The 16,928-nt window shown below is 43.6% G+C and overlaps 2 protein-coding genes across 2 annotated transcripts; both read right to left on the bottom strand.

Annotated features, from left to right (window-relative positions):
- On the bottom strand, positions 1 to 10,113 carry LOC139471350 (sterile alpha motif domain-containing protein 9-like). Its single transcript, XM_071253672.1, has 4 exons — positions 9,970 to 10,113; positions 5,789 to 6,096; positions 303 to 4,957; positions 1 to 90 (listed from the first exon to the last, which is right to left on the bottom strand). Exons 2-4 carry the CDS (start codon positions 6,090 to 6,092, stop codon positions 1 to 3), a joined length of 5,049 nt encoding a protein of 1,682 aa, XP_071109773.1. The 5' UTR covers positions 6,093 to 6,096; positions 9,970 to 10,113.
- A 1,463-nt stretch (positions 10,114 to 11,576) lies between these two features.
- On the bottom strand, positions 11,577 to 13,212 carry LOC139458817 (leucine-rich repeat-containing protein 24-like). The gene is made up of 2 exons (XM_071240245.1): positions 12,960 to 13,212; positions 11,577 to 12,390 (listed from the first exon to the last, which is right to left on the bottom strand). The coding sequence occupies exons 1-2, from the start codon at positions 13,089 to 13,091 to the stop codon at positions 11,707 to 11,709; spliced, it is 816 nt and encodes a 271-aa protein (XP_071096346.1). The 5' UTR covers positions 13,092 to 13,212; the 3' UTR covers positions 11,577 to 11,706.
- Positions 13,213 to 16,928: the final 3,716 nt, after the last annotated feature.

Raw genomic sequence — 16,928 nt, forward strand, 5'->3', positions numbered from 1 at the left:
TCAGAGAGAGCCAAGACAATCCTCCCGTCGTTTCTTCAGTAGAGTGGCCTTCTGGTACAGTAGTTGTTGCTCCTGTTGCATCAGCCACAGCTGTAACATGTCGATCAAAACTAGTTCTAAAATGTGGCAACATCAACTTTATTCAGATACCAGAACTAAAACAAGCGAAGCTGTATATATGGAAACATGACACGATTTCACGAATAGGACTGAGGTCTTAAGTAGATGATAGATAACCGGATGAAGTAAACATTTATGGGTGAATCATAGATATACAATAATATTTTATTGGAGGTACTCACCTGCTGCGGATTGAGGTGGTTCCTTGGACGGGTTTTCAGTTGCTGAATCTGTTTCAGTTGCTCGTGGATAGTAATAAGATGACCTACGTCCATATGAAGGGCTGGTTGTGCAACTCTGGTGCTCAGCATCGAGGTGTCATGGCGTACCACATTATGTACAGGGGCGACAGCTCCAAGGATGGTTGATTCTGTTTGTATGTCGCATGCCTTCGGACCTGACCAACCAAACCCAATCACGAAACTAACCTGTTTGTTTCGGAGAGATGGGCGTGTTTCTCTTGTGAACAGGGGTATGGTGAAAGCAGGCAGTTTGTTGCCGCTTGGCGTTTTCAGTTGTATTTTGACATCCCACCCGTTTCCTGACAGCATACCTTCAAACCTTTGTAACAAAAGCTGATTTTCTCTACTACTTAAAACACTCTGTAGTTTGTAATTCCGAAATGTTTTGTGGAAATTCCTCATTTGATCACAATGTACAACACTTTTAATGTCATCATTTTTGGTGAGAAAGAAGAATGGCCTCTCAATCCGATGCGGATGTCTTTGTTGTTGCTTGGGATACTTTCTGTCATATGCATCCTTCCATTTGGTCAATGCGCCAACAAGAGTAACTGGTTTGACAAGTTGAGGATGTTTCCTGTTTGGTGTTGGCCAATGTAGCAGCAGCAGGTAAAGGTAGGGCTCAAGGTCGATGTATTTGTCTTCATGGTTCATGTTGTAAAGACGATCGCTAGCCTCCAACAAAAGAGAAAATGAAGGCAGATCTGAGATGTGAGGTACCTGAAGCAGGACCAGTGCTGAACCAATTGCAATGCGGCAATCAAATGGCAGAGGCTTTGACAGATTCATTTCTGTCAAACCATATATGGTCAACAACTTGTCTCTTGAATGTTCTTCTTTCAGCAGCTGAAGTATGTGTTGCAGAGAGTAAACACCAAAATTTCGAACTTGTCGCCGGCGTTTATCTGATGTTAATTGATCTGCTCCACACAAAGTGGGAGCATCCTCATCACCAAAGTACCCGCTGATTGTTTGCCTCAATCTGTCAATATTTCTCCTCTGAAAGAAGAGGGCATTCCGAGATTGGGCGCCATTGAAATCTGACCTGTGCTTGTTAGCCTCGTCATCCAGTTTTCTCAGTGTTGTGAAGACATTTTTCTGAAGGGATGTCAGCCACTGACGTTGTTTATCTGTCAATACATCGACCTCTTCAGGTATTGTCAATGATCCTTGTAGAAACATCCGAAGATTGGCTTTATCCTTGAAATCAGGAATGAGAGACAGTGTGTCAAGGAGGGAGCTGCATATCTCAACCTGTCCAAAATAACCAGCTGTGTTAGGATCGCTGGTGTCTTCCATGCTGCTCAGCTCTTGGACCTTGATAAATCTTTCTGTGCCTTCATAAGCATATTCTACAGCTTCTTGCATTAGTTTCTTAGTGTCTTCGGGATCCGTTGCTAATCCTTTCTCAAACAATTTAGAAAGCCTAACTTTGAAGATCTGGCCATGAGTGTCCCACAGATAAGAGTTGTTTGGTTGTCTATCTGTAGCTTCAGATGCATATTCTACAGCCTTCTCCCAGTTCTCACATGCAATGTACAGACGTGCCAACTGCTGAGCGATGAAGCTGTCCGAGGTTTTATCAAAAGTTGTCGCTAGGATCTCTGCAGCTGCGTCAACATCCTTTGAGTCATAAAGCTCCTGAATCAACCGTGAAAACGTTGATGGCTTACCAGAAGCAGTTGGTTCCCTCACTTTCATAATCTCCCTCAAGATTTTGAAAAGGTCTTTAGATGCCACATCATGCCGGTGTTTGCAAGATTCTGAGTTCAGAAATTCTAGCATAACATCACTGAGTATCTGCTCATCCACATTCATGAGAATAGTTAGAATCCACTTACAAAGTAATGGATTTATGATACGCAATGATGTTGTCTGGGCTTTTGTGTGTGCTAATAGCATCTTTAATGGAGTGGTTAAACATTTCTCCCATCTCTGACCTGTGATGTGCTTTCTATCTGACATCAGGGGGTCAAAGCAAGGAATGGGCACACCTCGGAAATGCAGGTCATATGCATTCAGGAGTGCTACATATTTCAGCAGAGATCTCTCTTGTCGAGACTTTATGCCCTGTATGATCTCCCGTACAGTGTTTTCAATGTACTGTTCACTGAAATTTTCCTTCATAATATTCAGTGACAAAAGATTCTTTGGATTGGGTCCTTTCTGTTTTTTGAAGCTCTCTGTTAGTTCATGGTATTTTGACTGAAACCAGTTCTTTTCTTCTGGGCTCAATTCTTGAGTCAACATAAACAAAACGTTTCCTCTATCTATAGGAGGACATGTCTGTCGGTGACATATGAGCAAGACGCATAAAACACCAGGATTTCCTTGGAAGTGATTACTTGCTTCAGCTTGTAGCAATTCCATCAGTGTTTGGAGTTTCTCTTCTTCAAGATTATCTATCATCACAAGTACTGGACTGGCTTTCTGTACACTGTACAGCCACAGGGATACAATTTGTTTGTGGGATTCCTTGGAGTATTTCTGAAGAATGCAACACCTATACCTTTCCTTCATATCCCACAGGATTCCTTTTGCTGTTGTGGTGCCACCGGAACCTGGTTGGTGATGCATTGTAACACGTCCAACATTTACATTATCGGGAACAGATCCATCCAGCGTTTGCTTCACATCATCCAGAATTCTATCATGAATCTTCCGTTTAAGAACATGAGCAGAGTAGAAATTTACCCATGATGGAGAATGGCCTTCATAGAATTGTTTTTCTGCCTCCTTTTGGATTTTGGTCTTTTCGTTTTCCCCCACAGTTTCTAACTCACTACATTCAGTTGCACTTAATATCTCAAGATCACACATTGCATTCTGCATGTTCTTAGGGAGTGCCGTAAATGTACCAGTGCTTGTGACCAACTGACATTCAGTTCTTGTCATTGGGTCATCTGGACCTGTTATCTCTTTCATACATGCTCTGACATCTTCCCACTTGAACCCAGTCACACATCGAGTCTTCAGAGATGTTTTGTCCTCAACCTGTCTGTTAAACAGTTGATCCTTCCAGTGTGCAGCTACAGAATCCGTCTCTGCCAGCATCATCCACTGATTTTGGAATTTTTGGTTCATCTCTTCCGCTGCTTCGAGCATAACATCATATTCTTTGGACACCAAAAGGGAAACTATCATAGCTCTGTCCCTTGGTAAACGATGATAAAAGTATCTCACTGCTTCTTTAAATCCTTCACTTCTCTTTCTCTTCCATTCCAAAACTCCAAGATCTTGTTTTTCCATAGGCTCATAGCCATTGCAGAAAATCCACGGTTTAAGATGCGATGATTCCATGTCTTCATTTAGTTTTTCATCTCTGGATTTTGTTTGAGGATGTTCCCTTTCACTCTGGTCAAAATCATCTGTAAGCATAACCTTAAAAACCATTTTCTGTTCTTTTTCAAGGTATTCATAGATACCCCTGCTGTGTCCTGTGGGATCAAAATCAAAGATGCACACCCACTCGAAGTCAGCGATGAAGGAAAAGCGATTGTGTATGTCTTTTAGTGACAGGCTTTTGTCAAGTGGACTGATCACAAGAACAGGATATATATCGCCCATCTGCGTGTCGCCATCACAGAGGAACATCCGGAGTTGTTGAAGCAAATTCATGCCTTGTGCTGTTTTTGCTGCATACTTTTCCTCAGCTTCTTTCCTTTGTTCATCAAGTGTTGACTTTATTTTCATGAACTGTGCAATATCAATACCCTCTTCACTAGGAGCACCCAATTTCAACCTGAACAGTTTTTGTCTTGAACCTTTTTCGCGTGGCTTCATGTACTGGTCCTGTATGAAATACGCTTGATCCTTAACAAGACATGCTTTGGGTTCAATATCAATCTCAAGAACATAGCCACAGCATTCCTTGTTGTCAATGACATCTACATATTTCGCAGGATGGATGCATGCCGATGCAACATCATGCTGATCTGGAGGAAAGCACTTCCGTATTGATTCTGCAATAGTGTCTTCACAATCCTTCCGTTCCAGTGTTACACCCAATACTTCTCCATGTGGGTGACCGTCACCTGATCCATCATAGACTCCAAAGTGTACAGTCCCATTTGTTCGATCATTCATACAGGATGATGCAAATTTCATAGTTTCCCATCCAACTGTTTCAAGAGCAGAGTCTACATCTAAACCAACAAGTGCGATACAGTGGTGGGTTGGGTCGATCTTGTTGCCAGGACGTGTCTGAAGGTTTTCAAGAATCTTCCCTTTCTTGTACTTCTCTGTGCAGCCTGTTTTGGTGTCAAACTTTCTTGCATATTCTCTTTCTGGTAGACTATGCTCTTCCGTGGCATCTCCATGTGATTCTGTCTGTTGCTTGCCACACTGAATGTATTCATCCCTTTCCAGGATGATGATCCTTCTTTCTCCAAATGTTAATTCTGGGAATAACTCTTTCATATCCGTTTTATCCAAGTCGAGAAATACACGGCCGGTGATTTTCTGCACTTTCATTTGTGTGAGGACGTCATCAGTAATATTGTTTTTCTTGAGTAGTGGGGTCAGAAACTCACAAAGCTGGTCTATGTCTAGGTTTCGGATGTGATCCACTTGTCTTCCTTTGCTTGACTCCGTTGCTGGAAAGAGAATGAAAACTAAAAAGAAGCCACACTATATATGTTATCATGGTACTGTTTGAGTAGTTTACTAATTTGTGAAAAAGAAAAAACAGGAATAAGGAAAAATTGCAAATGCCAAAGCTGCACAAACAGTTCACTAACATCAACCCATTACAATTGGCACTTCATATCCATAACTATGAAAATTAAAGCTCTAGTTAAGGACAATTATTACGCACCCAGTAACCGTTGTTTCTATTCTAACATAGCAATTTGAACAAAACTCGGGTATTCCTAACAATGATGTAACATGTACACCATTTCAGAATAGATGATGACTTGAAGAGTTCCGGATTGAAGCGTTGCTGACAACCCTTTGGATGACCGTGGACAAAATTGTTCATTAGAGGCATCAGAGGACTGAAGACTGAGCCTTCCCAGCAGAAACTTCCAATGACGTTAAACATTCTCCTGGGAATATACAGAGAACTAGTGTGTTGTTTTGGAAGGCATTTTGGTGTGTGTGCCTTGTAGCATTCTTCTGCTTCCTAAGAAAGTCAACTCTTCCACCACAATCTCAGTCCAATAAGAAGCACTGCCTCTGATGTGTCAAAACAATCGGCAGCAATCGTAGTACGACAATCCAGTTCGGACAGTGGTAAGAACACATATGCACAATAGACGTAGGAAGACTTCGTGTTTATGCTACAATTGCCTATAAAATACATCATAAAATATTTGATCAAGTCTGGTTAGGTGTATAACAAGATATAGTATACAATTTGCCTCTTAGATTGTTTGAGATCGTATATAAGGTTTGAAATATGAAAATAATTTGAATTGACCTACCTGCCGCTTTGTGCCTTCTAGCTGTTCCTGGTGGTTTCAGCATGTCCGCCAGATGAGGTTGGGTGCGCCTCAGCTGGGACAGAAAGACAGCATAGACATCATCTCCTTGCAGTTCCTTGGTCTGGAGTATGTCTAGCAGTTTCCTTGCTTTGTCTTTGCGTGTTGCTTCATGCATGATTCGTTCCTTGTCATCTTCAGTGAATACATGCTTCTCGTATAGGTGATGGACCAAGTCTTCCGCCTCCAGGTCTTCATGGAGGTCGCTCTGCTTCTCTTTGATCTTGTTCCAGTCGGACGTACGCATTGTCCTGCATGGAAACATGTGTACCTATTTAGTACCAGCCAGAATATACACCTAAGCCTCTCCATTTCAACAGGTTTGGTTTGCATAATAAAAACATTATACAGACAGAATCCACTTTTATGTCACTTTTACTTCGATGTTTGCTTGTTTGTTTGTTTGTTGTTTAACGCCTCACTCAGCAATATTCCACCTATATGACGGCGATCTGTAAAATAATCGAGTCTGGACCAGTCACGCAATTGGGATCGATGACATGAATCAACCAATCTGCGAATCTGACCACCCGATCCCGTAAGTCGCCTCTTACGACAAGCATAGTCACCTTTTACGTCAAGAATGGGTTACTGAAGATCTATTCTACCCCGTATCTTCACAGGTTTTACTTCGAGATTAAGGGGCATCGATTAAGGGGCCTAGTGATTTTAAGGTGCTGAGTTATCTTGTTCAAAGCAGCGTCCCTTAGACAGGATCTGCTTTTCGTCGGTTCGAATCCCAGGTTATGTTCTCTGGGCTTTTGTTGTGCTTTACTTTGGTTTCTCCAGTTCCGTTTTTTTTTGGTCAAAATAATAATTACAATTAATAATTGTATTACAGTGTATATGATTCGGTCGCGATTTCAGTCTATATAATCAAGAATGTCCTCAAACTTGGAAACTATGCAGATCAACTGTACATAGTAATAATACTCTTCAAAACAAGAAACGCAATACGGATATTTTTGGCCGTAAAAGCAAAATTAGCGGACCAAGAAGTGCAAAATGATGTGGTTTAATGTGTTATAGTGTTAGTGACAAATTTCCCGGATCAAAATGACCACAACAAGGACATGCAAACCATTAGTCGGGAAACACGTACGATTCGGAAAAACGCGCCCAGTGCATTAACAAAGGGGAGCATGGAGCTGCAAGCACTGCACGTACAGCATGCCTATGAACGCTATGAAAGTGCAGGGTTTTTGATTGCTTGTCATGTGCGTCATCAGTGATAGTTCAACAACATGCCACGATTAACAACGTCAAAGGCTGCTTGCAGACAGGGGAATCCCGAGCAGCCGTAGCCTGGGTTTTCAATGTAGCGCCCAGCACCGTCACAAGGCTATGGGATCGGGTTTAACAGCTTGGGTCAACACGTAAACGGCCAAGGTCGGGCCGACCAAGAGTAACCGACCCCGCCCAAGAGTGCTACATCCGACTGCGCCACCTACGTGAAAGGACGACCACAGCAATCTCAACCGCATCCCAAATACCCGAACTGCGCAGAATCTCCGACCAGACCGTACGAAACCGTTTAAGAGCAGCAGGGATACGAGCAAGACGTCTAGTTCGATGCGTCATCATATTTAGTCAACAGTATCGTCAACAACGACTGCATTAGTATGGCCTCAAATGCGATGGAGAGATGTCTGGTTAAGCGACGAATCAAGATTTCTTCTCCGTCGAGGTGATGGAAGAGCACGGGTCTACAGACGTCGGGGAGAACGTTACGCCGGAAACTGCGTACAGGAAGTGGACAGGTTTGGTGGGGTAGCGTTATGGCCTCATCATGGCAGGACAGGTTTGGTCCATATCCAGGATATTCTTACGGCACAACCATACATCACCGAAATTCCCCTACCACACGTCCTCCAAATTGCAGCAAACGGCAATGGTGTAATCCAGCAGGACAACGCTCGACCGCACACAGCACGGATCACAAGAGCCTATCTACACAGCAACAACGTTGATGTACTCCCCTGGCCATCCAGATCCCCGCATTTGGACCCGATAGAGCACCTTTGGAATGAATTGGATAGACGGCTACGTCGACGTCGACGTCGACGTCAACCCAAACCCCATACGTTTCAGCAGTATGTTTTTGCTTTGAAGGCCGAGAGGGCTACCATTCCCCAGGATGTGATTCGCATACTCGTCTCTTCCATGGGCAGGAGATTACAGGCCGCTATCGATTCCTACAGGGGACATATGCGTTATTGATGGAAGCTGACCTTCACCTTGGACTTTTCCTATGTACCAATAAATGAGATGAGCTAATCACCAAGTGTTCTCTCCACAACATTTTGGCTCAATACCTTGTACGGTTCCTCGATTCCTCGGTTCCTCGTATAAATGTATTTTCTTACCTCACACAAATCAGGCTTTGCGTTTCATTTTTGAAGAGTATATGACAGTTCTGTGTGGCAGTTGTTTTCCAACACCAGCAAACTAGATTGTGTTAACATTGACAATAACAACAGGAATGCGTACATGTTTTAATGCTGAAAACAGGATAACTGATATTTACTTCCTCATATGACATGTTCAAATTTAACTTCCTTGTGACACTATTCTTCAGCGAATGTTATCCTATGTTTCATAGATTAAATAATCTACAAGGATATATATATATCATGTCTAAAGGTGATCGAGATGATAGTGGGTGGGTGTTTTTCGCAGATACAGCAGTATAACAGGGAACACCAGAAATGAGTTTCACGCATTTGACCCATGTAACGAGTCGAACCCCGGGTCTTTATTCACTGTCCCATGACAAAACTAAGCCAGACACGTTTCAACATGTATATACTAGTATATCCTTGCACATTGGGTTTCTATGACATCACTATTAGTGTCTTTACCATTTGTACTGGTATTTCAATGTTTTAAATTGCGTTTATACTCAACAGACGTATCCATAACAACATGCGGACCACAATAAGCAAGTGGGCCTTTGTTCACATACACATAGTGAATAGCACCTGGCCATATTGTCTGCTGTTGTATGGTGTGTGACGTGGCAAGTTCATAACGAACAACATGTTTACGTTCAACGGACCTGTTCAACCAGTAATAAATAGATAGACTATTGAGAGCCTATTCAAGTCAAACCCACCCCAAGTAATAGCTGTCGGAACATGATTTGCCTCGGCCCAGACCGATGATTCCTTATATACACACGTACATGCACCCAGTGAGCATTGAAGCATGTCAAGTGTTTGAGAAATGTTTGGACTGGGGACACCACGGGTATCATTGACAAGTCGACCTCTGGTTTGTTTGTTCGTTGTTTAACGCAGCACTCAGCAATATTCCAGCTATATGAAGGCGGTCTGTAAATAATCGAGTCTGGACCAGACAATCCAGTGATTGAAACCATGAGCATCGGGCCACGCAATTGGGATACGATTGGTTGGTTGGTTTGTTGTTTAACGCAGCACTCAGCAATATTCCAGCTATAAGACGGCGGTCTGTAAATAATCGAGTCTGGACCAGACAATCCAGTGATTGAAACCATGAGCATCGGGCCACGCAATTGGGATACGATTGGTTGGTTGGTTTGTTGTTTAACGCCGCACTCAGCAATATTCCAGCTATAAGACAGCGGTCTGTAAATAATCCAGTCTGGACCAGGCAATCCAGTGATTATTATCATGAGCATCAACCCACGCAATTTGGATCGATGACATGCATCAACCAAGTCAGCGAGTCTGACCACCCGATCCCGTTAGTCACCTCTTACGACAAGCATAGTCGCCTTTTACGGCAAGCATGGGTTGCTGAAGACCTATTCTACCCCGGATCTTCACGGGTCCGTCCTCTGATATTCGAGAGTGACACAGGCTACGTTTTCACTCTATATTTTGTCCATGAGAATAGTCATGACATCCACGAAACTAGAGCCTAGAGGCCCTGCTTATGGTTTTGCATACAGAATCACTCAATGTACATTTAAATACGGTATCTTGCATACAGTAATAGCCTATAGTGGCTGCACCGGAGCTGTCGAGAGCGGTGTCTGATCAATGACACAATTTGGGATCAATACCACCCATTACAGCTAGTTGCTAGATCGAAGAGTAAATGTGATATGTTTAAGTTTTCATAAATGTTTGCATACTTACGATTCCTAACTGTCTATCCTGTAGCAAGTACTATCTAGTTATTACGTAATAGGCTTCCTCAATTGTAATCCGGCACCCGCCATCTTGTTGAAACAGGCGAGGCGGGATAAAAATAGACTAAGTTGACTTCTCAGAAACAGGGGAATTCCCAGAATTACAGCGCATGTCGAGCTTGTTCGCGCTAACATTGGGTCTGAGCCACACTGTCGCAAAAGAAGCGCGTCTTTTAAAAAATCATGAATTTAAATGAACAGATCATTCCTCATGGATATAAAATAGTGAGCTAATAGATAGTAATGTGGTATAGCCTTTGTGTGACATATCTAAATTCTAAAACGCCATTTAAACGGCAGGGTACAGCATTGATGTCATTTTGAGCAGCCATATACCCCCCTTAACGCAGCCTAAAGTGAACATGTCACGAGATAAGATACTGTATGTGTTGTTTAACGCCGCACACAGAAATAGTCCATACACGTGAATGCGTGTGTGTTCCATACAGGGTTTCAGACCAAGGCCGTATCGGCCTATATGTACGGATAACAATATGCACGATACCGTGGAGGAGGATGTCGAAAACGCATCACATACGCATCACAGCATACATGTACAGTCTAACGATCATTTATAGACGTATTTCCCCAAAAATATATTGTTCCGTACGTTAAAAATTTCCCGCATATGGGATCGCTTATGGTTATTATTTGAAATATATATAGCAAAGTTGCAACTAAAATAACACGATATTGGAATATATTATTACTTATAAAATAATAGTTTACGGTATAATTCTTCCGATCATTGCATCATAAGGTAATATCATTGGGTAATGTTTAACCCAATAACCGGTAGATTGGTGGAATTTGTGGGTGCACCTGATAGTTAGTTCAGACTCAGTTTACGAGAAACTACACACAGTAAACGTAATCCCTGCATATAAAACAATGGATAGCAGAACTGGAAATACAACTTAAACAGTAAATCATCACGCCTAGTGTTTGTTAATATATTGCTTGTTTACCTTACTGCTGGATGGTTACGATTAAAAAATAATTCTTCTCATTATACTCGATTATTGACATCACTGTCCCGAAACGCTTTATGCACAACATAATAAACAACAATTGCACAATGAGCGGAATACCTGCTCTGACAACACAAACAGCTCAGGCATACACGAGGTGAGCGGAGCTCGAGCTCACCTCATGACGTTTCCCACGAAAGGCACATCCTGCTCGAGGTCGTCCCTACACCGGCATTCGGACTACCAAGCTTGACTAACACCCTAGTAACAGTGTAATGGTAGCACATATATAGTAATGAACAACAATGGAAAGACAATGACGTTGCTCTGGACATGGGACTTCTGGGGTGGGTGGGGGTGTTGAACCGACACAGCTCAGGGGATGAACACTTAAGGCAACATGTTGGTGAGGATTAGCGCATAAAACGTAATGACAATTAAGTTTTGGAGACATGGCTACAGGGTAATTAGCCTTTGGAGTCAAATGTACTTCAGAAAATGGTAGTCGTGAATCAGTCGCTATAACAATACTATAGACATACATGTAAAACAACACAAAAGTTTTAACAATTGTTTATGTCTGCACGAGACCAACAATGCTGTGGTGCATATCTAAATTCCATTCAGTACTCTAACTTACTCTATTTTTGCCATTATTCCTATATTAAAATGATAAGGAGTACGTACTCCTGATGCTGAAAATTATCTGCATATCATCCCACAAGTTTAGCCTCGGGGTGACACTTTTCAATGTCTGCACAATGGAACTCATAGAATAACAGATCTATGTCAAAGCTAATATCCTGTCGCCTGCAAAACCCGTAGACCTGGTGTGTTCCGGCCTGCGTCATAACTTGAACCTCCCGCCATCGCTCCAGCCAGCTGAGCGAACAAGAACAGATCAGTTTGTTTTCCTTCAAGTTGATTGTGGTCAGGCGTCCGAGGTGGCAGACGACAGTGTAGTTCAAAGTCTCGAGGGAGTTGTACCCAAGGTTAATAAATCCAATATTACTTGAATTCACAAACGTTTGGGTTTCAATTTCAGTCAAATTGTTATTGTCCAGAAAAAGAAACTCCAGTTTCGGGAGATTGACGAACGTTCCATTCCGTAGCTTGGACATCCGGTTGTGAGAGATACTTAACATTGTCAGGGACTGGAGATCGGAGAAGGCTCCTGGCGCCAGGACACTGATGTTGTTGGAGTCAAGTCGGAGCTCGTGAAGATGCTGCAGACCACGAAAAGCAAACTGGTGGATGTTCGTCAGAGACGGGTTGTGCTGGATCTCGATTGTTATTGCATTGACTTTGGAGAAGGCGTCGGCAGAAATGGCGCTGAGGTTGTTGTAGGACAGTCTGAGCTCATGATACATTTTAGGAGAAGGGGAGAAGGAAGGTATCTGAAAAAGTATTTCCAGACATGAGTTCCAGCTTGATATTCACTTCCAACATGAACATAGGCTAAATGTGTATCAATCACATCCATAATGGACTCCTCCTTTTGTTTGTTTGTTTTAGTTGTTTGTTTGTTGTTTAACGCCGCACTAAGCAATTTTCCAGCTATATGACGGCGGTCTGTAAATAATCGAGTCTGGACCAGTCATTGACATCATGAGCATCGATCCACGCAATTGGAATCGATGACATGAATCAACAAAGTTAGCGAGCCTGACCACCCGATCCCGTTAGTCGCCTCTTACGACAAGCATAGTCGCCTTTTACGGTAAGCATGGGTTGTGGAAAACCTTTTCTACCCCGGATCTTCAAGGGTAATGATCTGTCTTAAGTGGAATCCGATTAGAGAGTGACTTTAACGCAGTTTTAAAGCCGCTTTGAACAATATTACGTGTCAGCTAGACGTGGGAAGAAAATCCCTGAGTGGGAATTCTAATAGAAATATTTTTTTTCATTTTGTGACCTTCCATGTTTAGGAAACATCTCTTTGCATGCACATATGCAACAAGCTTACTTTGGTGAGGTTCTTCCCATCACACCTGATGACGTAGTCGTCGCACGTGCATGGTGATGGCGCAGGGCAGGGGTCAGATGCAGACACCAGAAACCATGGCAACAAAACAAAACCCCAAACACTGAGGAACATTGCAAGTTTGACTGTTTACAACTCCAGATTCAAAATGTTTGTTCCCAGACAGATTATCAGCAGTTCCGACCCTCGCATGTAAGTGTCACCTGACAATGCAATCTAGAAGTCACACGACCGATCATTTGATATTCTGGTGAGTGTGCGTGGGCGGTTTGCCTCAGATTTTATAATGGGATTTTAAAAATTTTAATAGTTCAGTTCCTGGGCCCCGTTGCACAAAGCGATCATAGCGCTACGACTGTCGTAAGCCTGTGATAAAGTATGGGAGTTTCGATCATCTTAGCGCTACGCTCGCTTTGTGGAACAGGGCCCTGGGTGCCGTTGTACAAGGCGATCTTAGCGCTAAGGTGATTGTAACTCACATACATTAACATAGACTCAAGACTGTCGTAGTGCTAAGGTTGTTTTTGTACAACGGCACCCTGGTCATAAACAAAAATCCTATATCCAGCAGTCAAAGCGATCACCAAATTCCAGTCTTCAATTCGTCTCCGGCTTCTATACAATAAATCCCGTGGTGATTATCAAATGGCCAAGATCTTCAAGTGCTTCCGGCTTGTTTACTAATGTACCGTACACATCATACATATGCTCTGTTTAGTGCACCTGAAGTTGTGTTCGATCTCACTGAAGTAAAATGTAAATCAGTTTCAGGCGAGTTCTGCGTTTGCAGACAATGTAATTGACCGCAGAATTGCAGAAATATTGCGGAATTTGGCCTTTTTCATCAAACAATAGACTAATGTTCAATATGTTCAAGCTTTTCTTTCTTTTCAAGTTTGCTCTCGAATGACGCCCAAACATCTATCATGCGGTTCAATCATACAAAACATTAATCCTACAATATAAGGAAATTTGAAATAAATAATTCTCCTTTTCAAACTTTCTAGTGGAATTAAGCCTACATCAACTATGTTTACATCTAACCATTTTAATGAATAAAAATGAGTTTGTATTATTTTTTTCGGGGATATGGTTATGTTTTTCCCCACTGAATCCACAGGATTTGAAGCCCCTTAAACTCCGGTGGTTTGGTTTGGTTGGTTGTTTAACGCCGCACTCAGCAATACTCCAGCTATATGAAGGCGGTCTGTAAATAATCGAGTCTGGACCAGACAATCCAGTGATTGACATCATGAGCATCGTGCCACGCAATTGGGATACAATACCATGCATGAACCAAGTCAGCGAGCCTGAGTACCCGATCCCGTTAGTCGCCTCTCACGACAAGCATAGTCGCCTGAGCATGGGTTGCTGAAGACCTATTCTATCCCGACCTTCACGGGTCGACATCATTGGTGACGGAAAGCACTTGACGTTTCACCTTCATTAATCCAGTGTTTTCTGAGATGTTGCATACAAAGAAATAATCCATTGTATGAAAATTGAGGAGCGAAGTGCAAACTATAAAATATCGTGAAAACAGAACGTCTGTATTGAGCCCCACAACCACCTATACAACTTTTAACTAAAATGGCCATTGCTTTTTCAATTGGTACGCCCCGATTTGTCTGATTAAAAAAACTTTTGAACACATATTTGGTGTGTATGAACGTGAGAAGTTACGACTGCAAGGGTCCAAAATCTTCTGGAGAGAGGAGTGTGCAGATGCAGCCGTGTGTCAGACAGCCCAAGATAAAAGCTCACGTGATTGTCAAGTCAGACTTGTAATCATTATTCATTACAAAACCTGTCCCATTCTCAGCATTCAAGCAAGTATCGCCCTGTTTGCTATCGGGTCCCTTATTCGACAAATCACGGTTGACCTTCAAGAGTTATCTTATCGCAGATTGTCCTCAGTCAGGCCTCAAGGTTATAGGTGTGTAAACAAATTCTTAAAAGAGTGTGAAGTCTTTGTAACTTATCTCTGCAGTAGTAGTTCGTTCAGCTTGCTTCGGATGAAACTTTAAGTTAGTGTTGAGTGAATGAAGTTTCCTCGGAGACCAAGCAGCCCACCCACCCCCACCCCCAACCCCGACTACCACCCTACGCAGCAAGAGTACTTCTATGTGAGGCCAGTCTGTACGTTAGCAAGTCTTGCCAAGATATTGGTTGATAACATCATGGCCAGGTGTCTGTGCTGCTTGAGTATATGGAGGTAATAAAGTGAAGCGAGGTGAAATGGAGTTAAACGTGTAAAATTAACGTGCCAGAAGAGGGTCTATCCACTCGTCCACAGAGGCGGGCTCCGTGCAGACACTATCCACTAGACCAGGGAGGCATTCTCCGAGCAGATACTGGTGAGGTGAGGTGAGGTGAAATGGGGTTTACGTCGCGTCCAAGATTATTGCACTTATATAGCGACGTGCATGCACGTGTATGTATGTGTGTGGATGCTTGTACTAGTCCGGACTGATGACGATTTATAGTGCTAGCTCACCGAGATACCATGCCGCAGTTTAACATGAATACCCTACTCAGACACAGTTTACTGACTCCGAGCCGACCAGTCCGTGCTTTAGAGCCTTAATGCCGAGCGCCAGACAAGTACCATTTTTTAACGTCTTTTGATATGACGCGGTCGGGGATGGAACCCCGGACCTTCAGCTCTCCGGGCGGACGCTCTACCATTAGACCACGGAGGCGGTCTCCGAGCAGATACTGTATCCACCAGAACACGGAGGCATTCTCCGAGCATACACTCTATCCATCAGACCACGGAAGCCGTCTCCAAGCAGACGCTCTATCCACGTGACCACGGAGGCTGTCTCTGAGCAGACGTTCTATCCACTAGACTACGGAGGAAGTCTCCAAGCAGACGCTCTATCCACGTGACCATGGAGGCAGTCTCGGAGTTACGGAGGAAGATGATCTACCATGGAGGCTGTCTCTGAGCAGACGTTCTAGCCACTAGACTACGGAGGAAGTCTCTGAGCAGACGCTCCATCCCCATCAGACCAAGGAGGCAGTCTCCAAGCAGACGCTTTATCCACGTGACCACGGAGGCTGTCTCTGAGCAGACGTTCTATCCACTAGACTACGGAGGAAATCTCCAAGCAGACGCTCTATCCACGTGACCATGGAGGCAGTCTCCAAGCAGAAGCTCTATCCGTCACACCACGGAGGCAGTCCCTGAGCAGATGCTCTATCCACTTGACTATGGAGGAAGTCTCCGAGCAGACACTATCCATCTGACCATGGAGGCAGTCTCCAAGCAGACGTTCTATCCACTAGACCACGAAGGCAGTCTCCAAGCAGATGCTCTATCCACTAGACCACGAAGGCAGTCTCCAAGCAGACGTTCTATCCACTAGACCACGAAGGCAGTCTCCAAGCAGATGCTCTATCCACCAGAACACGGAGGCATTCTCCAAGCAGACGTTCTATCCACGTGACCACGGAGGCAGTCTCCAAGCAGACGCTCTATCCACGTGACCACGGAGGCAGTCTCCAAGCAGACGCTCTATCCACTAGACCATAAGGCAGTCTCAAAGCATACACTCTATCCACGTGACCATGGAGGCAGTCTCCAAGCAGACGCTCTATCCACTAGACCATAAGGCAGTCTCCAAGCATACACTCTATCCACTAGACCATGGACGCTGTCTCTGAACAGACGTTCTATCCACTAGACTACGGAGGAAGTCTCCGAGCAGACGCTCTATCCACGTGACCATGAAGGCAGTCTCCGAGCATACACTCTATCCACCAGACCACGAAGGAAGTCTCCAAGCAGACGCTCTATCCACTAGATTACGGAGGAAGTCTCTGAGCAGACGCTCCATCCACGTGACAATGGAGGAAGTCTCCAAGCAGACGCTCCATCCACGTGACAACGGAGGAAGTCTCCAAGCAGGGCCTGATACTCTCATTTTTACAGGTAATCCGACTGAT

The sequence above is a fragment of the Haliotis cracherodii genome, unplaced genomic scaffold, assembly GCF_022045235.1.
Source record: "Haliotis cracherodii isolate W230 unplaced genomic scaffold, xgHalCrac1.p SCAF_1, whole genome shotgun sequence".
Classification (NCBI taxonomy): domain Eukaryota; kingdom Metazoa; phylum Mollusca; class Gastropoda; order Lepetellida; family Haliotidae; genus Haliotis; species Haliotis cracherodii.